This window comes from Rhinopithecus roxellana, chromosome 14 (genome assembly GCF_007565055.1).
Source record: "Rhinopithecus roxellana isolate Shanxi Qingling chromosome 14, ASM756505v1, whole genome shotgun sequence".
Lineage (NCBI taxonomy): Eukaryota > Metazoa > Chordata > Mammalia > Primates > Cercopithecidae > Rhinopithecus > Rhinopithecus roxellana.
The window spans coordinates 51,233,067-51,255,929 of record NC_044562.1 but is presented as its reverse complement, the minus strand read 5'-3'; the positions used below and the strand labels follow the sequence as shown (position 1 = coordinate 51,255,929).

Here is a 22,863-nt window from a genome sequence, read left to right as displayed (position 1 = left end):
GGGAAGACTTCTTGAGCCCAGGAGTCTGAGACCCACTTGGGCAACATAGCCAGACCACATCTGGATAAAAATTTTTTAAAATGTTTAAAAAAACAGCTGAGCATGGTGGTGTGAACCTGTGGCCCTAGTTACTCAGGAGGCTAAGGTGAGAAGATCATTTTGGTCTAGGAGTTCAGTGTTACAGTGAGCTATGATGGCCACCACTGCATCCTACCCTGGGTGACAGAGTGAAATCCTATCTCTTAAAACAAAAACAAAGTACTGATACATGCTACAACTTGGATAAACCTTGAAAATATTATGTTAAATGACAAAAACCAGTCACAGAAGACCACATATTTTATTATTCCCGATGAAATCTTCAGAATAGGCACAGAGACAGAAAGAAAGTACATCAGTGGTTGCCTTAGGGCAGGGGTGTTGGCAGGAAATCAGGAGTGACTGCTAATGGACACGAAGTTTCTTTGGGTGGTGATGAAAATGTTCTAAAATTAACTGTGGTATTGGATGCACAACTCTGTGAATGTACTAAAAAACACTGAATTGTATACTTTGAATGGGTGAATTATATGGTATATGAATTATATCTCAATAAAACGATTATTAAAAATATCGATTTTGTGCAACAGTTAGAGAAGAAAAACTATTAAAAAAAAAAAAGCATGATAATAAACAGTTTGCCCAGCATATCAAAAACAGCAGACTCTTAACTGGTTTTTTACCAGACAATTTTACTGTTGTTTCAGCAGATATTTCTAATTTTCTAAGGAAAGACCTAATATTAAGAAACAATGTACATTCTCACATATAAGTTTACACACAAACACATATGTAAACCAAGCTTCAAAGATTCTCTGAAGAGCTCATGTCAGAAATTTTACGAGCTGTAAGAAAAAGAAGTGTATATAAAATAAATATAAGACAGATTTTCATAATAAAATCTCTTTTAGAGTATATAATCTCTCAGATGAGTTAGCCAATTAATGTCAGTAACTAAAAAAAGTTCTCCACACAAATAATATTGTTAAGAAGTGCAAGTTCTGAATCACCTATTTTGTAATCAGGAACTAATTATAATGCTTTAATTTATTGATATAATTATAAAACAATCTTTCTGGCTGGGCACAGCAGCTCATGCCTGTATCCCAGCACTTTAAGAGGTCGAAGTAGGAGGATCCCTTGAGCCCAGAAGTTCAAGACCAGCCTGGACAACATAGTGAAATCTCATCTCTACAAAAACAATCTTTTATGAAACCTCTACTAAACTGTACTCCCAAAAAACAGACCTGATTTTTTTTAAAATGCCTTAAAAAGCACTTTATCTGACTTATTTTTATTGGTTCTTACTAGCATTTTCTCTCTACATGAAAGAGTTTTTAAGTAAAAGTAGTGTCAAAGGCTAAATACAAATCTTCAATGAACATACATGATTTGAGAAAACAAAAAGGTGACAATGTATCTTTTTATTTTTAAACTAGTCAAGTGCAGTAGTGAGAAGGGGGCAAAGAATAGAACAAGGAGCTGGATCTGTAACTGATGGGGAACAATCAACTGAGATAACTCACTATTTTTGGACCAGCTGACAATGTATCTTTTCAACAGAGCTTCTCAAAATCGAAGATCATGTGAGAGAGGAAATTTCTAAACTAAATTTGTACATAAAGCAAAAGAGGCAGCAAAGATAGTAACAAGAAAATATCAGAGGAAAAAAATAAAAAGAGAAGACAGGCAGAAAGATTCTGAGTCAAAATTTATATGAAAATACCACACTGAGGCGAAAAATAACTAATTCCCCAAAAGTAGTTATTCATAGAAATTATTATAAAGATATGTAAACATATCAGAAAGACTCTGAATATGACCATTCTTCAGTATACTAAGAAAAACTTTCCCACATGAAAAGTAATATGAGGATAATAAAGACCCTAACACAATCATTTTCTTATACTATTTAATCTTTAGAAATCATTCTGTCAATTACAAAAATACCAGAAAAACAAATACATTTTAAAACTAAACACAGCTAATTACTTAAAACAGCAGAAGCTCTATGAAGACATTTACTAACTTCAACAGGAAGTTTATGACTATAAGAAACAAAAAGATCCCAAGTAGTCACACAAGAATCTGGAATATATACATATCTATTACCTTACTCTTGTTGCAATTTGAAAGGGAATAAATATATAGGAATCTAAGATCTTATCTTTTCTGTAATAAAGTGGCAATGTCGATAAGAGTTACTTTTCCTGGTCTCAGACACAAGAATATTGTCTCAAAAAAAACTCTTAAGGTATATAATCTGTATATCAAAATGTTAACAATTAGGTAAGTAAGAGCTACTATAAGCACTGTGTTGACCACTGTTTCTCTAGAGAAAGATGGTTAAAATCAAGTAATAGAAAAATTTAGATAACTTACATTGTTGTTGCGGGTTTCTACAGCAGGGAATTTTCTGACTATGAATTTCACAGCAGATTCCAGGTTTTTGTCGATAAGGTAGGATGGTTTTGCCTTGGGGTCCCCACATGCCTATAAAACAACAGTAATAAAAAAAGTGAAATGCACCCTTCTTCTAAAATCAAAAATAGCAAATCTGCAATTAGAAATTAAAGAGATATTTATTGTTTTTGGTGAGCAGGTGATAAAATGAATAGGCAAAGTGCAGGGATTGTCACAGCTGAAATATGCAATGGGAGACAGTACAGAGATGTTCTTCTACTGAAAAAAAATGCATGGAAAGTTTCAAAGCAGTTAGCGCAGAACAGCAGTGAAGGAAAAAGCTCAAACCTAAAAAAAAGAAAAAGAAAAAAAAATTCTTGGTTTGAGGTAGGATTGTATTCATCTGAAGCTAATAAAATATTACAAAATTAAATATTCAGTAGAGTACTAGACATGTTTCTTTCTAAGTGTTATAAAATAAGAGCTTATGTTTAAATGTCTTTTCCAAAATGTTTTCCTCATTCACTTGAAACATTTTAATACAAGAGCCCTAGTTCAAAAGAACTGGAAGCTGCTAAAATTGTCTTTAGAGTGCTAAGGTGTGTTGCCTGATCCTCTGAATATCTTTACAACACTGTTTTCCATCATACCAGCAGCACTTCAAACAATGAATCTACATCTGTTCTATATATCATAAGCACAGAACAAATGGATATGTTTACATTTTGACCATATCAGCAGTACAGCATTCTCTGTAGTAAACTGTAAGGCACTATACAAATGTAAGGTATTATTATTAGAAAGAACTTTCTACCTGAACTACTACAATACAGAATATAATCTTGAGTACTGTTCTTGTTTCATTACGTGACATTTAATTAACTGCTTCCTAGTGAGATGTTATTCCTTAGGGAATTACTAAAATTATAACATTTCTATTTAACTTCTTTTTATTGCGTTTTAAAAAGGATATGTCCTTTGAAAAATATCTGTCTGCCATGTGTGAGGAAATACACTACTGCAATTTTATATTTTTCCATTGTTTACTATGGCTATGTTGTGGATTGCAGAAAGAGAAGTTATGAAACATGAAACTGATCTGAAAGCGGGCAAGCGGGCAGAGGGAAGGTGAAAAGCTTTGCAAACCTTCCAAACTTGTCCTTGCTGGGGAAGCATTGTAATAAAAAGAGAGAAAATTACGTGTAAACAATGATTGTCAAACTATGATATACGTTTCAGAAGAAAACTTATGCACTGCAGACTATGAAAACAGAACAAGATTAGAATTGTATGGTGCTACAATTTTAAAGGTATTCTAAGTAGCGAGTATTAGTATAAAATAAATTTATAGAGTTTATACTATTCATATAAATACTACTGTGTATGTGTACAATCAGGTCAGTTTCTTGGTGCTCTTTCTAAACCAACTTAAAATAATACTAGAAAGAAGGAAAATAAAGACTACATGCAGCTATAAAAACAGGAGCAAAACCATCAGTGAAATTTTACATACCTTAAAAAGAAACGGTAGCCGAGAATAAAAATAAATCGTTATTGGATGACTTTTGTATTTCAGCTCAAACTTGAAACTATTTTTCAAACATCACCTAACTTCCTACCACGCCAAAGTATAAAAATCAATGTTAACATTCCTACATTTTCCAAATGGAAATAGGAAAGCAGTAAGAAAGCTCTTAATTCTCAAATATAATGAAATAAAATCTTAAGAAATTTAGAACTTCATAATCTTTAACCAGATTGACATTACTACTATGTATATTCCATTTCAACATCATAAATATTAAAATATATCCAACTTTCCCTGAGTAGACTATCATGTCTTTAAAATATTCTTAAAATCTTCCAATTTATATTCTTCCCCCCAAATATTATATAATAGCTAGGAATAATAATCACATAACTAAAACTATGCCCAAACACAAATAGCTATAGATTAGCATTGCCTTACATCAATCGCATAATAAAAATCAAGTATCATAAGCATGCTTGAGGTAGTGCAAAATCCTAAAGTGATTCCAAATTATGTACAGTTTTTTCATATGTATTATCTTTCATATTCTAACTATTGAAAAATTTAGCTATCCATTCCTCTATTAGGGACTACCACATACAATGAAAATGACAGATCACCATATCCATTTCCCACAATCACAAATTTTACTGTTTAAGAACGTAAACATATAAACAACTTCTTTGGTTGATAACCAAACAAGCGTGTGTGTGCGTGTGTGTGTATACACACACATACATATATAAATGAGCAGCTCTTCCTTCTTACACTGAAAACAAAAAGAACAGAATTTCATTTTGTCCGAGTCCAGTGGCTCACACCTATAATTCCAGCACTAGGGGCTAAGGGGCTTAAGCCAGAAGTTGGAGACTAGTCTGGGCAACATAGCATGACCCTGTCTCTACAAAAAAAAGTTTTAAATGAGGTTGTAGAGAAGTAAGCTCAGGGCTTTAAGAGAAAAAAAAATTATAAGGGCTTGGTGGTGCACAACTATACTCCTAGCTACTTGGGAAGCTGAGGGAGGAAGATCACTTGAGCTCAGGAGTTCAAGGCTACAGAGCTATAATCACACCACTGTACCGCAGCCTGGGCCACAGAGTGAAGCTCTGTCTCTTAAAACTAAAAAATAAATAAATAAATAAATAAATAAATAAATAAATAAATAAATAAATAAAGGACTACATAATCTGCTTTCCCTGGAATTGATTTACCTTTTACCTTTTCCACACTGCTCAGTAGACATTATCTAACATACTTAATTGGGAGGCAGTATGCCTCAAAGGTTAAAAACAAATATTCTGGAATAAAACTGGCTGAGTTTCAATTTTCATGACTTACTAGCCATGGGACCTGGAATGTAATACAAAAATATCTCCTAATCTATGTTTCTTCGCCAGTAAAATGGGGAAATTAGTACTTACCTCACAGGGTTATTACAAGGATTAGGAGATAAAGAATCCATGTAAAGCATTTAGCAAAATGATAAGCACATAAGTGCTCTAAAAATGCTAGCTGCTTTTTAATAATAGCTATAATGATGATAATAATTATCCAAGTCTAATATGAATAGTAATCATAGTAGTAACAGTCTTTATATCATAATATAGAACTAGCAAGTTAGTGTTAACTTTCTCATGCAACTATTAAACACAATTCCCTCTCTCAATCAAATATTTCCTTTATTCAATTCAAGCCTAAACATCTAAATATAGCCTAAACACGGTCTAAAGTCTATATTTGTTGTAACTATACAGAGTTTAACCTAATTGTTAAGAACCTGAGTTTCAAGACAGGCTGTCCATGTTCAAAATCTTGGCTCCATCACTTAACAGCTGTGTACCCATGAGCAAGTGATTCTCCCTATCTGTGCCTCAGTTTCTTCATCTGTTAAACACACAATAATTACAACCTATGCTAAAAAGTTTTTATGTTCACTACATGAAAGTGTATCTGCAGACTTTATAAGAGTATTTGGCATACCAAGAGCACCCAAAAAATGCCAATAAAAAATAAGAGGTTAATAGATACAGAAGTACTGGGCTCCATCTTATCTTTTTCTAAAATCCTCTTATTTGATGTATTTGCTTAATAACAAGAGAGACACTTGTATGGGGAATACTTAGGCAAAAAAGAAGTATATGAAAAAAATAAACTGACATGACTAAAAGTTATCAGCTAGGTAAAATATATTCTGGCAAAGAACCATAACAAATAATTCAGGTAAGAAGGCTGATTGGGCATAGTGGCTCACAACTGTAATCCTGGCACTTTGGGAGGCTCAGGTGGGAGGATCACTTGAGGACAGAAACTAGAGACAAGCCTGGGCAACACAGCAAGATCCTATCTCTACAAAAATTTTTTTTAAAAAATTTTTTGGCCGGGCGCGGTGGCTCAAGCCTGTAATCCCAGCACTTTGGGAGGCCGAGACGGGCGGATCATGAGGTCAGGATATCGAGACCATCCTGGCTACTACGGTGAAACCCCGTCTCTACTAAAAAATACAAAAAACTAGCCGGGCGACGAGGCGGGCGCCTGTAGTCCCAGCTACTTGGGAGGCTGAGACAGGCGAATGGCGTGAACCCGGGAGGCGGAGCTTGCAGTGAGCTGAGAGCCGGCCACTGCACTCCAGCCTGGGCGGCAGAGCAGGACTCCGTCTCAAAAAAAAATAATAATAAAAATAAAAAAAATAAAAAAAATAAAAAAAATAAAAAGAATAAAAAAAAAATTAAAAAAAAAAAATTTTTAAGGTTTCCTACTATACTAAAACAGTGTAGCAAAATTCCAACTAACCAGAAGTTATAGTTTATAAAAATTCATCTTACTCCCCACCCAAACTCAAAAAACTTTCATTTTGAGGACAAGAAATCACAACTTGCAGTTTCAGAAAACAGCCTGCTATTGGTATACTTGAAACCATGTATCTTCCTATTACATCTACAACATTACACAAAATTAATCCTTAACTCAAAGTTATCGCCTTTTGAACTACCAAATTTTTAAAAACTAAATACGCTATTATATTTAGTTATCAAAACATTTTAGACTAATATATTTCAGAAAGGCTTACCACAAACACATAATCAAAAGATTTAACATATTACCAATTCAATTAAACATCTGAGCATTTCTATCCCCCCATACTCCCAAAAATAGAAAAAAAGGAAAGGTGAATACAATGTAAAATGATGTCTAAATCCCTGAATTTTATAGCCCTACCATAAAAAACTTTTTCAGAGAATTGATTAAAAGAGGTATTTCACTACACAGAAAGAAAACTATATATAAAGTACAGAATTGAAAAATGAAAACTCCCCCAAGTACTCTGTTTTACTTTATCTTGAGTCAGCATATTTTCATAAAACATAAAATACTATAATTTCAAATTTCAGAAGATCTAAAATAAATTTAAGTATTTATATAGTTAAATTTCCAGTTCTCAGAATTGGAACTTTATTCTCCATGAATATTCTAATTATCATCTTTTAAAAGGACTATTTAATGTGGCAGATAAAATTATAGTAATGTTAAAGGATACACTTAAACATAATAATTAAAACCCTTTTCTCTTGGGTCAAGTGAATTAATAGCCTATATGACCTTAGGCAAGTTGCCTAACCTCTCAGCCTCAGTTAACTAACCTATAAATTGAGGATATTATTACTACCTACGGCATAGGGTACACTGTTAAGATATTTAAAAGATAAGATACACATAAACTGTTTATTTTGGTGCCTGGCACACATGTAGTTAATAAATAAGTTCTAAATAATTTTTTAAATAAAACTTCTTTATATACATGGGTATACATAGTGAGTTCTCAATTATGGAAACAAGATTTTCCATAAAAACAACTCTAGGCTGGGCTCAGTGGCTCACGCCTGTAATCCCAGCACTTTGGGAGGCCAAGGAGGGCAGATCACGAGGTCAGGAGTTCGAGACCAGCCTAGCCAACATGGTGAAACCCCGTCTATTAAAAATGCAAAAAAAAAAAAAAAAAAAAAAAAAAGCCAGGCATGGTCTGGCGCCTGCAATCCCAGCTACTCGGGAGGCTGAGGGCAGAATCGCTTGAACCCAGAAGGCAGAAGTTGCAGTGAGCCAAGATCGCGCCACTGCACTCCAGCCTGGGCAAGAGTGAAACTGCATCTCAAACAAAACAAAACAAAACAAAATTATAGGTCAGTAGTCAATTCAGTATCTCTAAGTTCCTTTTAAAACATAAATCTGATGTTATTAGTAAAAATAAAGGACAAGAATGTTTCAGAAAACTATACAATATATTATCTGGGCCACGAAACAAACATCTTTGATTAGAAACATCAAGCCTAGACTCTATGCCATTTTAAAATATGACTTTAAAACAAACCTTTCTGCCACTCTACCACAAAACCCCGTACTGAGGCCTTTCCTCAAGCTGTTACAGCATAAGATTGTATACCACAGCTTAACTTTATGTGGTTAATGTTACTGTTTTTCCAAGAACTTACCATGATGACAAAAAATAGAGAGAGAGATTTTTAAAATTCCTCTATCTATTCATAAGAGATTAAGCAACAATCAAGACACAAAAAAACAGACTGCTCAGTAGCTCACACCTGCAATCCCAGCACTTAGGGAGGCCAAGGTGGGAGAATTGCTGGAGCCCACAAGTTTGAGACCCTGTCTCTACAAAATATTTAAAAATTAGCCAAACGTGGTGGTAAATGTCTGTGGTTCCAGTGACCTGGGAGACTAAGATGGAAGGATTGCTTGAGCCAGGAAGGTTGAGTCTATAGTGAGCCCTGTTCACAACCACTGCAAACTCCAGCCTGGGCAAGAGTGAGACCCTGACTCGAGGAAAAAAAAAAGAGAGAAAGAGAAGGAAAAAAACAACAAAACAATCAAGATAAATGTGTTGGAAGTAAAAAGAACATTTACTGTGCAATTATTGTGTGCAAAACACTTGTACTTTAGAAATTATCTAAACTATCACTCAACAGAAAGGAAAAGAGCTTCTGAAAAATTAAGTAACTTGATCAAGATTTCACAACTACTGACAGGACCTACAGAGAAATTCGTATCTGATTCCAAAACACTAGAAAAGCTTATCTAAAAATATATGTCCCCTCCCAAAAATAATGTTTAAAAACATGCTCCACTTATTCAAAACTTCAGCTGCTAACCTCAGGAAGCAGTTGCTAACACAGTAAAAATCTGATCAGTTCAATCCGTTTTACTTTTCTGAGACAGCATCTTGCTATATTGCCCAGGCTGGACTTGAATTCCTGGTCTCAAGAGATCCTTCTGCCTCAGCCTCCTAAGTACCTGGGATTATAAGCATGCACTATTACTGTGCCTAGCTTCAGTTTTATTTTTTAATTCCTATTCTAACTCAGGAATAAAACACATTCCTTTGCCAAAATATGGAAGAACAATTATTTTCTAGTACAATAACTGGAAAAAATGCCAAAATATGGAAAAAAAAATGATTTTCTAGTACAATGAATTAACTGAAAAAATATGAACAATATCTCAGGGGTCAAAGTGAGAATGCTATTTGTGAGGGCACAGAAGGCAGCTCCATCTGAATAATGTCAAGGATGATGAGGAAAACACAAAATGTGGCCATTTATACTAGAAAGAGGAATTTAACTTTAACTTAATAACTAAGAAACACCACATATTTTGCAAAATTGAAGGAATAAAGGGACAAAGATTCTTCCCTGAGTTTTCAACAAATTGAAATTAAAATACCTAGAGGAAGAGTAGACATTACCTGAAATTACGGAATGTAAAAGTAATATATACCTATCATTATTTTATGCTCCAATTTTTTTAATAAGGAAAATATTACAGTACAAAAATTGTACATAAGTACTGGAAAACCTATCAAGAGCAAAATAAGACTCAAATTCATCAGTAGTTAGTTTTCCAATTATTTTTTTTCCTCCTGTGTTATGATGATGTATATTTTGGCCAACTGATCTGCTTTAAGTTAGTACTTTCCCTCTACCTTAGCTAGGTCAAAAGAAAAGAGAACAATCTACTGCTAATAACTTGGATTAAGAGGCTTGATAACAAAGTATACTGAAATTATTGGAAATGCTTTCAAATTAATGTAAGTTTATCAATAACTACCTCCTAATTAGAGTCAATAATAAAGATCTAAAAATACAGAAATCACAGTTACTGTCCTTTAGACACAAGTTCCGAGAAAGTCATGAACTTGAAAAACTTCAACCCATTATACACTTCAAAATTCTTTTTTAAAAATTTTAGTGATTCAAAAAAAAGAAAAAAATTTAGTGGTTCAAATGAGTTATGAATTACCATTCCATTTACAAGAAGATATACATGTCACTGTTGCCTTTAAACAGTTTTCAGCTTCCAATATACAGGATCATCTCAGTTTATGAAGCAAAGGTATTTCTGCAGTTTTTTAAAGTATATATATTGTCACACCTTTGCTGTTAAAAAGAAATTGTTATTTAAAGGACTACTGTGGAACACATACTTCTGAAATACAAATAGTTATTTTGTCTTAGCAGTAAGTAGAGATCAAACTATATCAGGAAGTAAAATAGAATAGTTAGGAATGTTTCCTAAAAGGTAGTCTTGAGCTTAATTTAATCTGGGGGTGCGGGGGGAATCAACATTTATTAAGTGTCCACTATGTTCCAAGCCCCAGAAATAGCACTAGTAACAACAGCCACCATTTATTCAGCTCTTACCCTTGTTACAAGGCACTGTACTAATACTTCCTATGGATCAACTCATTTCATTCCCCTCTTAACCTATGAGGTTAACAAAAGCACATTCCAAAAACGTCAGATAACTGGAATATCTATTTAAGATTACAAGTGTTAGAATCAGTAAGACTAGCATGGCTTAGAAAGCCAAAAAATACAGCTTGAAGCATAACAGAAGCTGAGAGCAAATAAGTACCATGTAGCTGGTTTTGCTAGTAGAGAGCCAATGTGCAGCCTTCCAGAAATTTAGTTATAACTCAGACAACTAAATTAAATCACTATAGTTAATAATTAGCAGGAAAAGAAATTACAGGTATTTAAGAACTTATATTTCACTTATTTCAGTAGTTAACACCGGAACTATTTCCGGGACTTTTTTCTGTTCAAGTAAGTTTGGGTCAGGATCCAGATGTATGGAATTTGTAAAAACTTTCCAAGATGATTCTATTATGTATCCCTGGCTAAGAACCACTGATCTCCTCACTTTGTAAGTAAACTACAGCCCAGAAAGGTTAATTCATTCAAACTAAAAAAAAGTATCAGAGCATTATCTAGAATCTAGCTCTCTCAACTCACAGAATATTCTGCAAGTAAGGAAAATGTTTAGAAAATAAGTTTAGAGGTTATATGCCGGCAAGAAGAGCATTACTATTTTATACTCTTACACAGTCATGCATTGCTTAATGTCATCAGATGACTTTGTCATTGTGTGAACATCAGAGTGTACTTACATAAAACTAGATGTTATAGCCTACTATACACCCAGGGTACATGGGATATAGCCTACTGTCTTCACGCTACAAACCTGTACAATGAGAATACTGTAGGCAATTGTAACATAATGTATGTATTTCTGTATCTAAATGTATCTAAACATAGGAAAAATACAGTAAGAACACAGTATTATGGGACTACTGTGTATACCCAGTCCACCATTTAGGTGTTATGTGAAATATCATTATGCAGTATGACTGTATTTTGTTATCTTTATACAGATGCTCCTCAACTTAACAATAGAGTTACATTCCAATAAACCTATCTTTAATTGAAAATATCATAAATAAGCCAGGAAAGTACTCCCAAAGAGTACTTTGAGAGGCTGAAGCGAGTGGATCGCTTGATCCCAGGAGATAGAGACCAGCCTCGGCAACACGGTGAAACCCCAACTCTACCAAAAAAAATACAAAAATTAGCCAGGAATGGTGGCATGTGCCTATAGTCCCAGCTACCCGGAAGGCTGAGGTGGGAGGATTGCCTGATCCAGGAGGCAGAGGCTGCAGTGAGTTGAGATCGTGCCACTGTACTCCAGCTTGTATGACAGAACTAGACCTTGTCTCCAAAAAAAGAGAAGAAAATGCATTTAACATACCTAATCTACCTACTTATAGTTTAGCCTAGCCTACCTTAAACACTTACATTAGACTACAGTTGAGTAAATCATCTGGTAATACAGTACACTGCAGAGTATCAGATCACAAGAAAGTATCATACCACTTCCTACTGCATGCCATAGCTTTTGTGCCAACAAGAAGTCAACAAATCGTTAAGTCAAACCATCACAAGTTGGGGACCCTCTGCATATTCTACTGAATAAAAACTCTGCAATCTGAAATAGTAACTAGTTAGTCTCTGTCAATGCCTGCCTGAAGTTTCTATTCATACTTCAAAACCAAGTACAAATGTCACTCTCCTCTTTACCATCTCTCCCAGATTGTAATCTTTAACTCCCTTCTCAAGACTCCCACAATCCTACTTACCCACTGCATTTTAGTTAAATATCTATACATCTCTCTCCCCACTAAGATACTAATTTCTTGGCACTAGAGACTTCATCTTAATTTACCTCTATTTCCCCCATGTCAGGGAACACATTCAATAAATGAAGCGTAAATGAATAAATAAAAGGGAAAACCTCATAAAAGGGAAAACCTCAATATTTGAGAGTAACTGAAAGAATAGCTCATATGATGGCTTATAAAACAGTTTTACAGATGCAATTTCATTACTACCTAAAATAATCAACTATGCAACAACGAAGTATTTTCCAGTATAGGTTCTTCTACTTAAAACAGGAGAATCATTTGAAACCGGCATATATACAACCCTACTTACAAACTAACAATTCCATAGCTTATAAAGTTACAAAGATGGGCAGAGAGTGAATTTTTGAAGTCACTCATTTATGTTATGTTTGAGTTTTTGACAATAAACATATATTCCTCTGGTGATCATTAAAAAATTTTAAAGCTACTTAACAATTCCATAGAGGAAAAAAAGATGGATTATTTATCATTGCTACTTAAAAATTAAAAATAATTATTTTTCCTAAGCATCTCTGGAACATGCTTCTGTATCTGATTGACTAAAAGAGAAAATAACGCCGTAAGTGGAAACAAATACAATACTAAAAGGGAGGACTAAAACCAGTTCCCCTGCCTTTACCCTGCACTGCTCCCTTCACAAACATCTTTTCTTCCCTCACTAAATAAGCAGATACCAGCTAAAGACCTTCAATTTCACAATGCCACTCCTGTTAAATTTTTCCTTAGAAAATAAATTTATCCAAAATGAGAAAAGGATAGGGGGAAAAAATAAAAATATTCCTCCAATGTTTTTAAAGAAGTAAAACTGCATTTAAACCACCACAATATTCCATTTTAAAAAGTTTGTAAGAGTTGTATGTTTTTTTTTTTTTTTTTGCCTCCTTTTCTGTCCTTTACAGTCCAGGCAATAATTTAACAGGAGGAAAAGACGCAAGTTATTAACTGAGATGTTTTTAATACAGAGATCAATCTCATGTTGGTAATGGTGGAAGAAAAGAAAGGAAAAGGAAAAAAAGAATGAGTAAACCACACACACAAAAATGCAACTGAGCAAAATGTTTTATTTGGGTATGTGGTATTTGGCAGTTTCGTTAAACAGCTATATAATTTCAGAAAAACAAATGTTGCCCAAAAAAGATGCTCAGATTCCTAAATACTATTTTCAAATATTATCATCCTCTATCTTCAAAACCAATTCTGTGAAGTAGATAGGGCAGACATTATGCTCCGTATATTACAGAAAACTAAACTGAGTTCAGTTACTGCTTAAAATGAACCATAATTTCTACTCTACTACTTCACCATAAACTCATAAAGATAGAGCTGGAATAGACTTTAGTGTTCCTTTTACAGTTAATTTTCCCCATGTTACAGATGAGGAAAAGTGAAGCTCAAGAAAGTCAAATTACTAACCAAAGTTAGAGAACTGTCAATGACAGAAAGAAGACTGGAATGCAAGTCTCTCATCTTCTGGCCCAGTGCTCTTAATCCCACCACTACACAACCTGCCATGCTAGAATCTTTAAAAAAGTTACAAATCTCTACATAAGTGAGGGACATTATTAGGTCTGAAAAAGGGAAGCCATATACTAAAAAAAAAAAAAAAAAAGGAATTAAGCAACAAGTAAATTTAAATGCAGCTACCAATCACCTTCAAGACTTTTCCCTAAAATTCGCTTTTATGTGTTCTTACATCCTCGATCAAACTACAAGTTCCCTAAAATTCCCATAAATTGTAAATATTAAGATGTCAAAATTTTTGACTGATGAAATTTAAAAAAAACATTCTTCAGTAATCAAGCTCCAACTCCCCTAATAAGCATCAAAGCATATTATTGAAAATAGTAAGTTATTTTACTTAACTCTTTTTCACTGTATAAGTTCTTTAAAACATCATTTCCACGGTATACTTCCAATCGAAATAGAGTAAAAAGATCTGGTAGACAATCACATGCATTAATGAAAATGTGATAACTGATTGGCAAACATGTATTATGAGGTGGAAGGTATTTTTTTTTTTAGGACTAAAGGAGGTTGAGAGTGAAAAGATTATGTGGTTTATAATGCAGTAAGAATGTAGACAGCATGAACCTAATAAACACATGGTGAACAGATCTTACTCACTTCTTTGGCAAGATATTTGAACAAATGTTTCAATCCCTAGCCAGCTGGGAAGATAAGCCAGACTCACAGACAATTCTATAGGCTGAAAGATCCAAAATCTTATCTGATTCATTTACATGCAAAATTACACAAAGGGAGCAAACCCAAAGCTATTATTATTAAAACTAGAGCACACAGGTTTCGAGAGAGAGAGAGAGAGAGAGAGAGAGAGAGAGAGAGAGAGAGAGAGAAGAGAGAGAGAAGAGAGAGAGAAGAGAGAGAGAAGAGAGAGAGAAGAGAGAGAGAAGAGAGAGAGAGAGAGAGAGAGAGAGAGAGAGAGAGAGAGAGAGAGAGAGGAGGGAAATAATTCATTCATTTCAACCTGGCCTAACTGAAGGCCTCGCGTATCAGATAAGGCCCTAAATACTCTAGTATTTCAAAAATTACACTGTCCCTGCCCAGAGAAAATTCTCAAAGTAGGCAATGTATTTCTTAAGAAACTAAAAATATAAGGTAAGTGCTAAAATATGACGTTTCAATAAATCAAAATATTTGGCATGGATATAATAATGATCACATTCAACTCATTTTAACTTTCACAAGTTCAATAATACAAGAGCCTGAAGCTTCTCAAAACAGGAAGTGAAAAAAACAGTGCTTTTGAGAAAAGGCAATGAACTGGAATTACAAGAGTTCAAATGCCTAGAATTTCATTTAATCTTATTTATGAAGGTGGGATATTAAAGCTTGATTGCATTTATCCTATAAAAATGTTTAATGAATGCTTAGAAAAGGTATTTTGCTCAAATACCCAAATCACTTTTGATGTTACTCTCACTTCCTCTTTTAGAAACCATCATAACCATTTCCTCTAAACCACAATACCACAGGTCTAGTAACTTTCATAATGTTTGACTTGCTCGTTTTTTGGACAAAATTCATACAGGAATCAATTTCCAAGTTTTCTAAGCAGCATAATCTCCCCCAAACAGTTCAGGTCAATGCAACCTCTAAGTAATACTATTTAAAACTGAATTATTCCTAACCTATATAAATGTATAACCTAGGCTCCTTTGTAAATGCAGAGGGGCTTCTTTGTCACGACACTGAGCTCCTGCCACACAAAAAGTAACAAACTGAATAATCATGCTGCAGTTATTCTCCAGATAGCACTGGGTTTAGAGTAATCAATCCTTGCAATCAGGTGAGCAACCAGATTTTATCCTTACCCAAAATTTATCATCATTAAACCAGGACACTCTTTAGAATTAGTGTCTACGTCAAACTGTAAAAATAAATCAATTTCACACTCAAATCCTTGGATATGAATTTCCAAAAAAAAAAAAAAAAAACCTTTCTTCAGAAGCCCTCTCAACCTACAATCTATGGCTATGTTAAAAGGTAACATTCACGACATATTAAGAAGCCAACAAATATAGTTATGAAGATATCACATCAAAGACACACTGGAAACTCAATGGATCTAAACTTTCCAAATATCTCTTTTTCTCTTTATCAAATTGTTTAAAACTTACCAACCTTGCCTTAAGAGGAAAGATTTTGTTGTTTTGTCCTAGGATAATGAATGTAACATCTGTTCTATCTTTACACGGACTTTTCTAAACTTCCAGTGGTCTTCCACTCCTTATTGTACTGAGGACATGTAAAAGCCTTTAAATGGGCCTATTAGCTATAGTTGCTCAAATTATCAGACTATGCTATAAACCAGCAGTAATTGCAACATTTTTACGGTTTTTATTTTGTACAGACTCCGAACTTTAAGAAATGGTATTGGAAAACCTAACATGAAGAGGAGTACGGGGGAAAGAGTAGAAGGTTGTTATTCCAGTTCTAGTGACTCACAGCCTAGAAGCATTTCAGAAAAGTGGTTCCACCCTCACTTCCCCCTCCTCTCCACCTTCAAAATGAAATAATCCCAAATCATCAACACACTCTCAATGGCTTTTTATTTAGCAATCTAAAATACAGTGGCAAAGTGGAGGGGATACGGGATTCATCCAATCAGTCCTTCCCTACCCACATTCCCACACCAAAAAATGGGGATGTGAGGAGTAGTGCCTGTTCACTGCTGCCATCTCCGCCAGAATATGGAACGCTCAAGTTTTCCTACCCACCTACAATTTCGCCCACCCACCATCCTCCCTGTCCTATGGGCCCCGTCCTGGGGGCGGGGGTGCCGAGGAGGGGACAGTTCCCGGTTCCCAGCGGCTCCCCAACCCCGTGCCGGGCCCAGCGCCGGATCTCGCCGCTGGGAGCCGGGAAATGGCTTCTCTGCCTTCGGCCGGCCGGCGAACCACCGGGAGAGGCGCCTGGGACTCCGCATTAGGCCGCGGCGCATCCAGGCGACCCCGGGCCGGGCCCGGGGCGGCGACGCCGAGATTTCTGCACCCGGAGCCGCCCGCCGCCCCCCGCCCCCACCCCATGGCCTCCCTTGCCCTTCATCCCTCCCGGGCCCGCCCGCCCCCGCCGCGGCCTCCCCGGCCCGTGCGCACCTTCTTGATGTTGTAGAGGCGGGTGAGCATGCCGACGCCCCGGTCGTTGAGGATGGTGAGCTTCTCCGCCAGCTTCTGCTGACTGGGCTGCAGCACTGAGCGCGACATGGTGGTGCCGCCGCCGCCTGCCGCCTCGCGCCCAGTCACTGGCCCGCGGCCTCCGCAGCAGCCTCTCTCGGGCCTCCTCCCCTCCCGCCCGCGACCTCCGCCTTAGGAGAGCGCGCCCATGGCCCTCGCAACCCAATCCCGCGCCGGCACCAGAGAGAGCCGCGGCGGACGCCTCGGAGCCCCTTCTCCCGCAGCAGCCCGCGCCCCGGCAGCCTTCTGCCTTCCGCCCGCCGCCCTTCCGCCCCCACCCCCGGCGCTCTCCGCCCCAGCCCCCAACGAGCCGCCTTCCCCGGCTCCTCCACTAGGTGTGGCGGCGGCGGCGGCGGCGGCGGCGTCTCCGGCGGCTGAGAACGAGGCCGCTTCCCGCAGCCCCGGACGGGCGCTCGGTCACCTGATCGGCAGCGCCGGCGCCCCCGCGAGGCTGGAAGGGGAACTGCGGCCTGCGGGCCCTCGGCCTGGCCTCGCGGCCGCTGCTCTGGCTCTGGCCCTGGCCCTGGCCCGGACCCCGCCCACTACGCCTGATGCCGGGATGGGAGTCCCAATTGGGGACGGAATGGGGTCGCGTTCTGTGCTCTTTCCACTTCGCCCCACACCCCTCTCCTTCAAGTTCCCAAAAGTTGCTTTTCCGCACCACCCTCCTAAAGAAACCGGCAGAAACTCTGCTGGGAGGTGGGATGTTTTCCAGGCGAGTTGCGCTCAAGAGTGGGCCGGGGCTCCAAGCGCTTTTTCCTCCCACTGCTTGACAGGCGCTCCCCGCAGAACACAGCAGATGTGCTCCGCGAGGCGGGGATCGCCTCTGCCAGCCTCCCCAGCCCATCCTCAGTCTCCTCGCCTGGAGCCAGTTTGTGAGAGAGGAGGTCGGAAGTGAGGGTAACTCAAGTTCTTGAGATAATCACAATCTAGACTTTGTCGGCGAGGAGCACCCATCCGGAGGAGAGGCAATAGGTCCTGGCATGTGGAAGGCAAAAAATAAATGTTTGTTTAATGCATAAAGGAATCGCTCCCATTTTTGTCCAGCCTCCACCCTAAACCCCACTTCTTGGAAACACTCTTCTTTGCCATCTCATTTTTTTTTCCTCATCAATTTCTTCTTAGCCACGCTCCAAGGCTACTCCCTTGTCAAATGTATTAGACATGGTTCCAAAAGTGAACTAATTGAGGACTTACGTAATTGGGGTGAGAAACTTCAGCCAAGAGGACTCAGGCCTCTGATATTTTTGGCTTTGCCTTCTCTCGATATGTTAATCTTTTATATTATATTCATTAATTTTAAGTGAGTGACAAAATGTCCGGCCACATGCAATAAGACATTCCTTTTTTTTTTTTTTTTTTTTGAGACGGAGTCTCGCTCTGTCGCCCGGGCTGGAGTGCAATGGCCGGATCTCAGCTCACTGCAAGCTCCGCCTCCTGGGTTTACGCCATTCTCCTGCCTCAGTCTCCCGAGTAGCTGGGACTACAGGCGCCCGCCACCTCGCCCGGCTAGTTTTTTGTATTTTTAGTAGAGACGGGGTTTCACCGTGTTAGCCAGGATGCTCTCGATCTCCTGACCTCGTGATCCGCCCGTCTCGGCCTCCCAAAGTGCTGGGATTACAGGCTTGAGCCACCGCGCCCGGCCAATAAGACATTCTAAGAGTAATAAGCCGTCATTGGATTGATCAAAACACTTTCTGAAAAGGAAATTGTAATGAATAGCTTTAAAAAATATTTACTATTTACTATTCGTAAGAAGTCTTCATTTTAATATTCCAACAAGAAAGAGGGAGTGGACTGAATGGATTTAATCTAAGGAGCATTTAAAAGAGTCCTGTTCCCACCAAGAAAAGTCATAATCATACCTGCCAGTGTGCCTGAAATTCTATATACAAAGCTGCAGTACCTTGAATGGATGCTTTGTACCTAAAGAGTCTTAAAAATACAAACAATTTATAGAGATCATCTATCGAGCTATTACTAGTCATTAACTGATCAGAGAATTTAATTTATCTGGTTACTTCTCAGCCTGATAGTTAACGTTTTAATTTAGAGGAGGCAAGGTTGCGGGGCCTGGAATAGTACGGGCAGACCTGAGAAGGGGAGGCTTCAAGGAGGGGTTTGGGGTAGCCAGATAAGAAAATTTAAAGATGCTGAACATTGGGGGAAATATGCCCTCTTTTAGGGAGACTACAAATAGCTAATTCTAGACACAGAATTACAGAGTGCAACCAATAAAAGATTGTCTCATTTTCTAGTTTTTAAAAACTGCTGTATAGGGAGAACAAGAAAATGACACTGTATTATAAATTTGAACACAACTCTTACTCCCCAAGAAAAACTATCATGTTGCCATATGAACTTGAATACTAGTAGCTGCTTGTAACTCAGAGAGTACCCAAGAGGAGAACACTGTAGATAGTAGTCTCATTATTCAATATTTATTGGCACTAATTTACAGACATACTGGCCCTAGACTGTAATGAAACATATCTGTTTGAGTAAAAGAGATTAGATGTAGATGAATTACAATTTTTGTCTTTCTCTATATTTTGCATTTAAAAGAATTTTGTTATTAAGATAGTAAGTGTAAGTGCATTTTTTTTTTTTTTAACTTTTTAACTTTTTTGTAGAGACAGGGTCTCCCTATGTTGTCCAGGCTGGTCTTCAACTCCAAGGCTCAAACTCCATCACATGTGTAACCCACCACACTTTGGGAGGCCAAGGCAAGAGGATTGTTTGAGGCCCAAAGTTCAAGACAAGCCTTGGCAACATAGGGAGACCCTCATATCTACAAAACTTTAAAAATTAGCCAGGGATGGTGGCACGCCTGTGGTCCCAACTACTCTGGAGGCTGAGGTGGGATGATCACTTGAGCCCAGAAGGTAGAGGCTGCAGTGAGCTGTGATCACACCATTGTACTCCAGTCTGAGTGACAGAGCAAGACCCTGTCTCAAAAAGAAAAAGAAAGAAAGAAAGAAAGAAAGAGAGAGAGAGAGAGAGAGAGAGACAGGGAGGGAAGGAGGGAAAGAAAGAAGGAAGGGAGGGAGGAAGGAAGGAAGGAAAGAAAGAGAGACCGACGAGACAAAGAAAGAAAAAGAGAAAGGAAGGAAGGAAGGAAGGAAGGAAGGAAGGAAGGAAAAAAGAAAGAAAGAAAGAGAGAAAAGAAGAGAAAGAAGAGAAGAGAAAAGAAAAAGAATTGGGGCCAGGCGCGGTAGCTCATGCCTGTAATCCCAACACTTTGGGAAGCCAAGGCGGGTGGATCACCTGAGGTCAGGAGTTTGAGACCAGCCTGACCAACATGATGAAACCCATCTCTACTGAAAATACAGAAATTAGCTGGGCGTGGTGGTGCATGCCTGTAATCCCAGCTGCTTGGGAGGCTGAAGCAGGAGAATCACTTGAACCTGGGAGGAGGAGGTTGCAGTGAGCTGTGATTGCACCACTGCACTCCAGCCTGGGTGACAGAGTGAGACTCTGTCTCAAAAAAAAGAAAAAAAAAAGAAAAGTAAAGAAAAAAGAAATAGAATAAAGACTACATCATCCACCATCCAGCCTCCCTTGCAGCTTATGTTCTGGCCAGTAAGAGATAAGCTGTCAAGAACCTTCCTGAAGAGACTGTTGCTCTCCATTTGCCAGTTCTGCCACACCTAACAAGGATGCAATGACCACTATCTTGGGCCAGGAAGACAACAGCCACTCAGTAAGGGTGACAAAACATAAAAATGGAAGGTGTCTGTGGACTTCTTAGAACACAACAGCCATATCAAACTCGGCCTGTCTAAACCTGGTTTTGTATGAAAGAGAAATAAACTTTTAGCCTTTTTTATTTGGGTTTTTTTTTTTATTATTACTTACAGGCAAGTGTGATCCTCAATAATAAGTTTCTGTGGCCAACATTATAATATCTCTACTAGGAATAAAATAAGGGATAATAACTAGATTTAATAATTACGGTTTTTGCACTGTGTCAGATGTTGTTACCATTTGAGCTGCATTTTCTCATTTACTTCTCTCAAAAACCTTCAGCGATATTATCATCTTTAATTTCACAGATGAAAAAAACTGAAATGCAGATTTTTTTTTTTAATTGCCAAAGATCACACCCGTAGAAACTGGTAAAGCTGGTATTGAATCCCTTATCAGTCTGACTCCAGAGTTCATGCATGCTCGTAACTACTGTGACAGGACAATTGGATGGCACTCCATTTTTCATGCATCCAGTGAACTTGATTCTGTAGTTTTCTCTAGAGTCCTATAACCCTGATTAAACCTTTATAAACAATTCCTTCACTTAACTTTTCTTCAATTCACAGTTAAGAGGCTGCCATATATTTTCCTGACCAATACACCAGCTCTTTTAGGTGGCTTTCTTTATCTTCGCGTTGTCCAGAAACTAGCATGAGAATTATTTCTGTAATACCTTTTGCTAATCATAAAGAATGTTTATGGATTCTTTTTTTTTTTTTTTTTTTTTTTGAGAAGGAGTCTCACTCTGTCACCCAGGCTGGAGTGCAGTGGCCAGATCTCAGCTCACTGCAAACTCCGCCTCCCGGGTTTACGCCATTCTCCTGCCTCAGCCTCCCGAGTAGCTGGGACTACAGGCGCCCGCCACCTCGCCCGGCTAGTTTTTTGTATTTTTTAGTAGAGACGGGGTTTCACCGTGTTAGCCAGGATGGTCTCGATCTCCTGACCTCGTGATCCGCCCGCCTCGGCCTCCCAAAGTGCTGGGATTACAGGCTTGAGCCACCGCGCCCGGCCTATGGATTCTTTTTTTAAAATCACTTAGTTTACCCAACCCACTGTTGCTTCTCTATATAAGGCAAGAAGTGAGAAAAACTGATTAAGGGCATCTCTATGGATTCTTAGGATAAGGCCCTTTGATTAGGAGGTCTGCCATCAAAGGTAGTGTTCCACTTGATCTTAAAGACAAATATAATGTTTTTCCTCCCATTGAACTTCTAACCAGGTATCACTACCTAAGTATGACTAGAAATGTCTGAACAAATTTCTCTTTGAAACAGCCTGGGAATTGAGAAGTAGACGTAGTAATTTTGTCTGTCCTTCAACCCTTCCTTTGGGAAGCCGCTACCTTCTGACAAAATTGAGTGCAGAAAGAAAAAGGGCTCAAGCTGTGGGAAGAGTCAGACATAAATGAATAACAAATTAATAGAGCTTTTCAAGGAATTGCCATTCTAAAAAATTGCATTTGGTGAGACCATCATGCAAACAGAGGAACCAACTCTGGTTGAACAACAGTGGAAAAGGACAATATATTTCCCTGTAGTTTAACAGTAATTGAAGTCCTGTTCTTCTGCCTGGTAAAGACCACAAGGTATGGCATTTATTCCCCAAAAAAATATTAAGAAAGAGAATGAGGAAAAGACACAGCAACACTATGCCAGTATCTGTAGTAAATGAAGGAAGGAGTTAAGACTTAGCCAGAGATTGCAACTCAGTAGAGCAGAAGAGTAACTGAGACCGGCCTAAGGAAACATGAGATATCTCCAATAGTCAGTAGAAGAGATGCCAGAAATACAGCTGATCTGAAAAGTTAAAAAAATAAAATAAAATAAAGAATTAATTACAGCCTTGATCTTGACCACTCACATCCGATTAGATTCATCTTATAGTCTGCCTAATCTTTG

General features: G+C 37.9%; 1 protein-coding gene across 1 annotated transcript in view; it reads right to left on the bottom strand.

The window, feature by feature from the left end:
• NCKAP1 (NCK associated protein 1) overlaps positions 1-17,604 on the bottom strand; it is a 121,963-nt gene extending 104,359 nt beyond the window's left edge. Inside the window, exons 1-2 of the mRNA XM_030916584.1 lie at positions 17,138-17,604; positions 2,422-2,532 (exon numbers count right to left, since the gene is read on the bottom strand). Coding sequence (XP_030772444.1) covers positions 2,422-2,532; positions 17,138-17,245 — 219 coding nt within the window. The 5' untranslated portion in view covers positions 17,246-17,604. The remainder of the gene's footprint in view (positions 1-2,421; positions 2,533-17,137) is intronic.
• Positions 17,605-22,863: the final 5,259 nt, after the last annotated feature.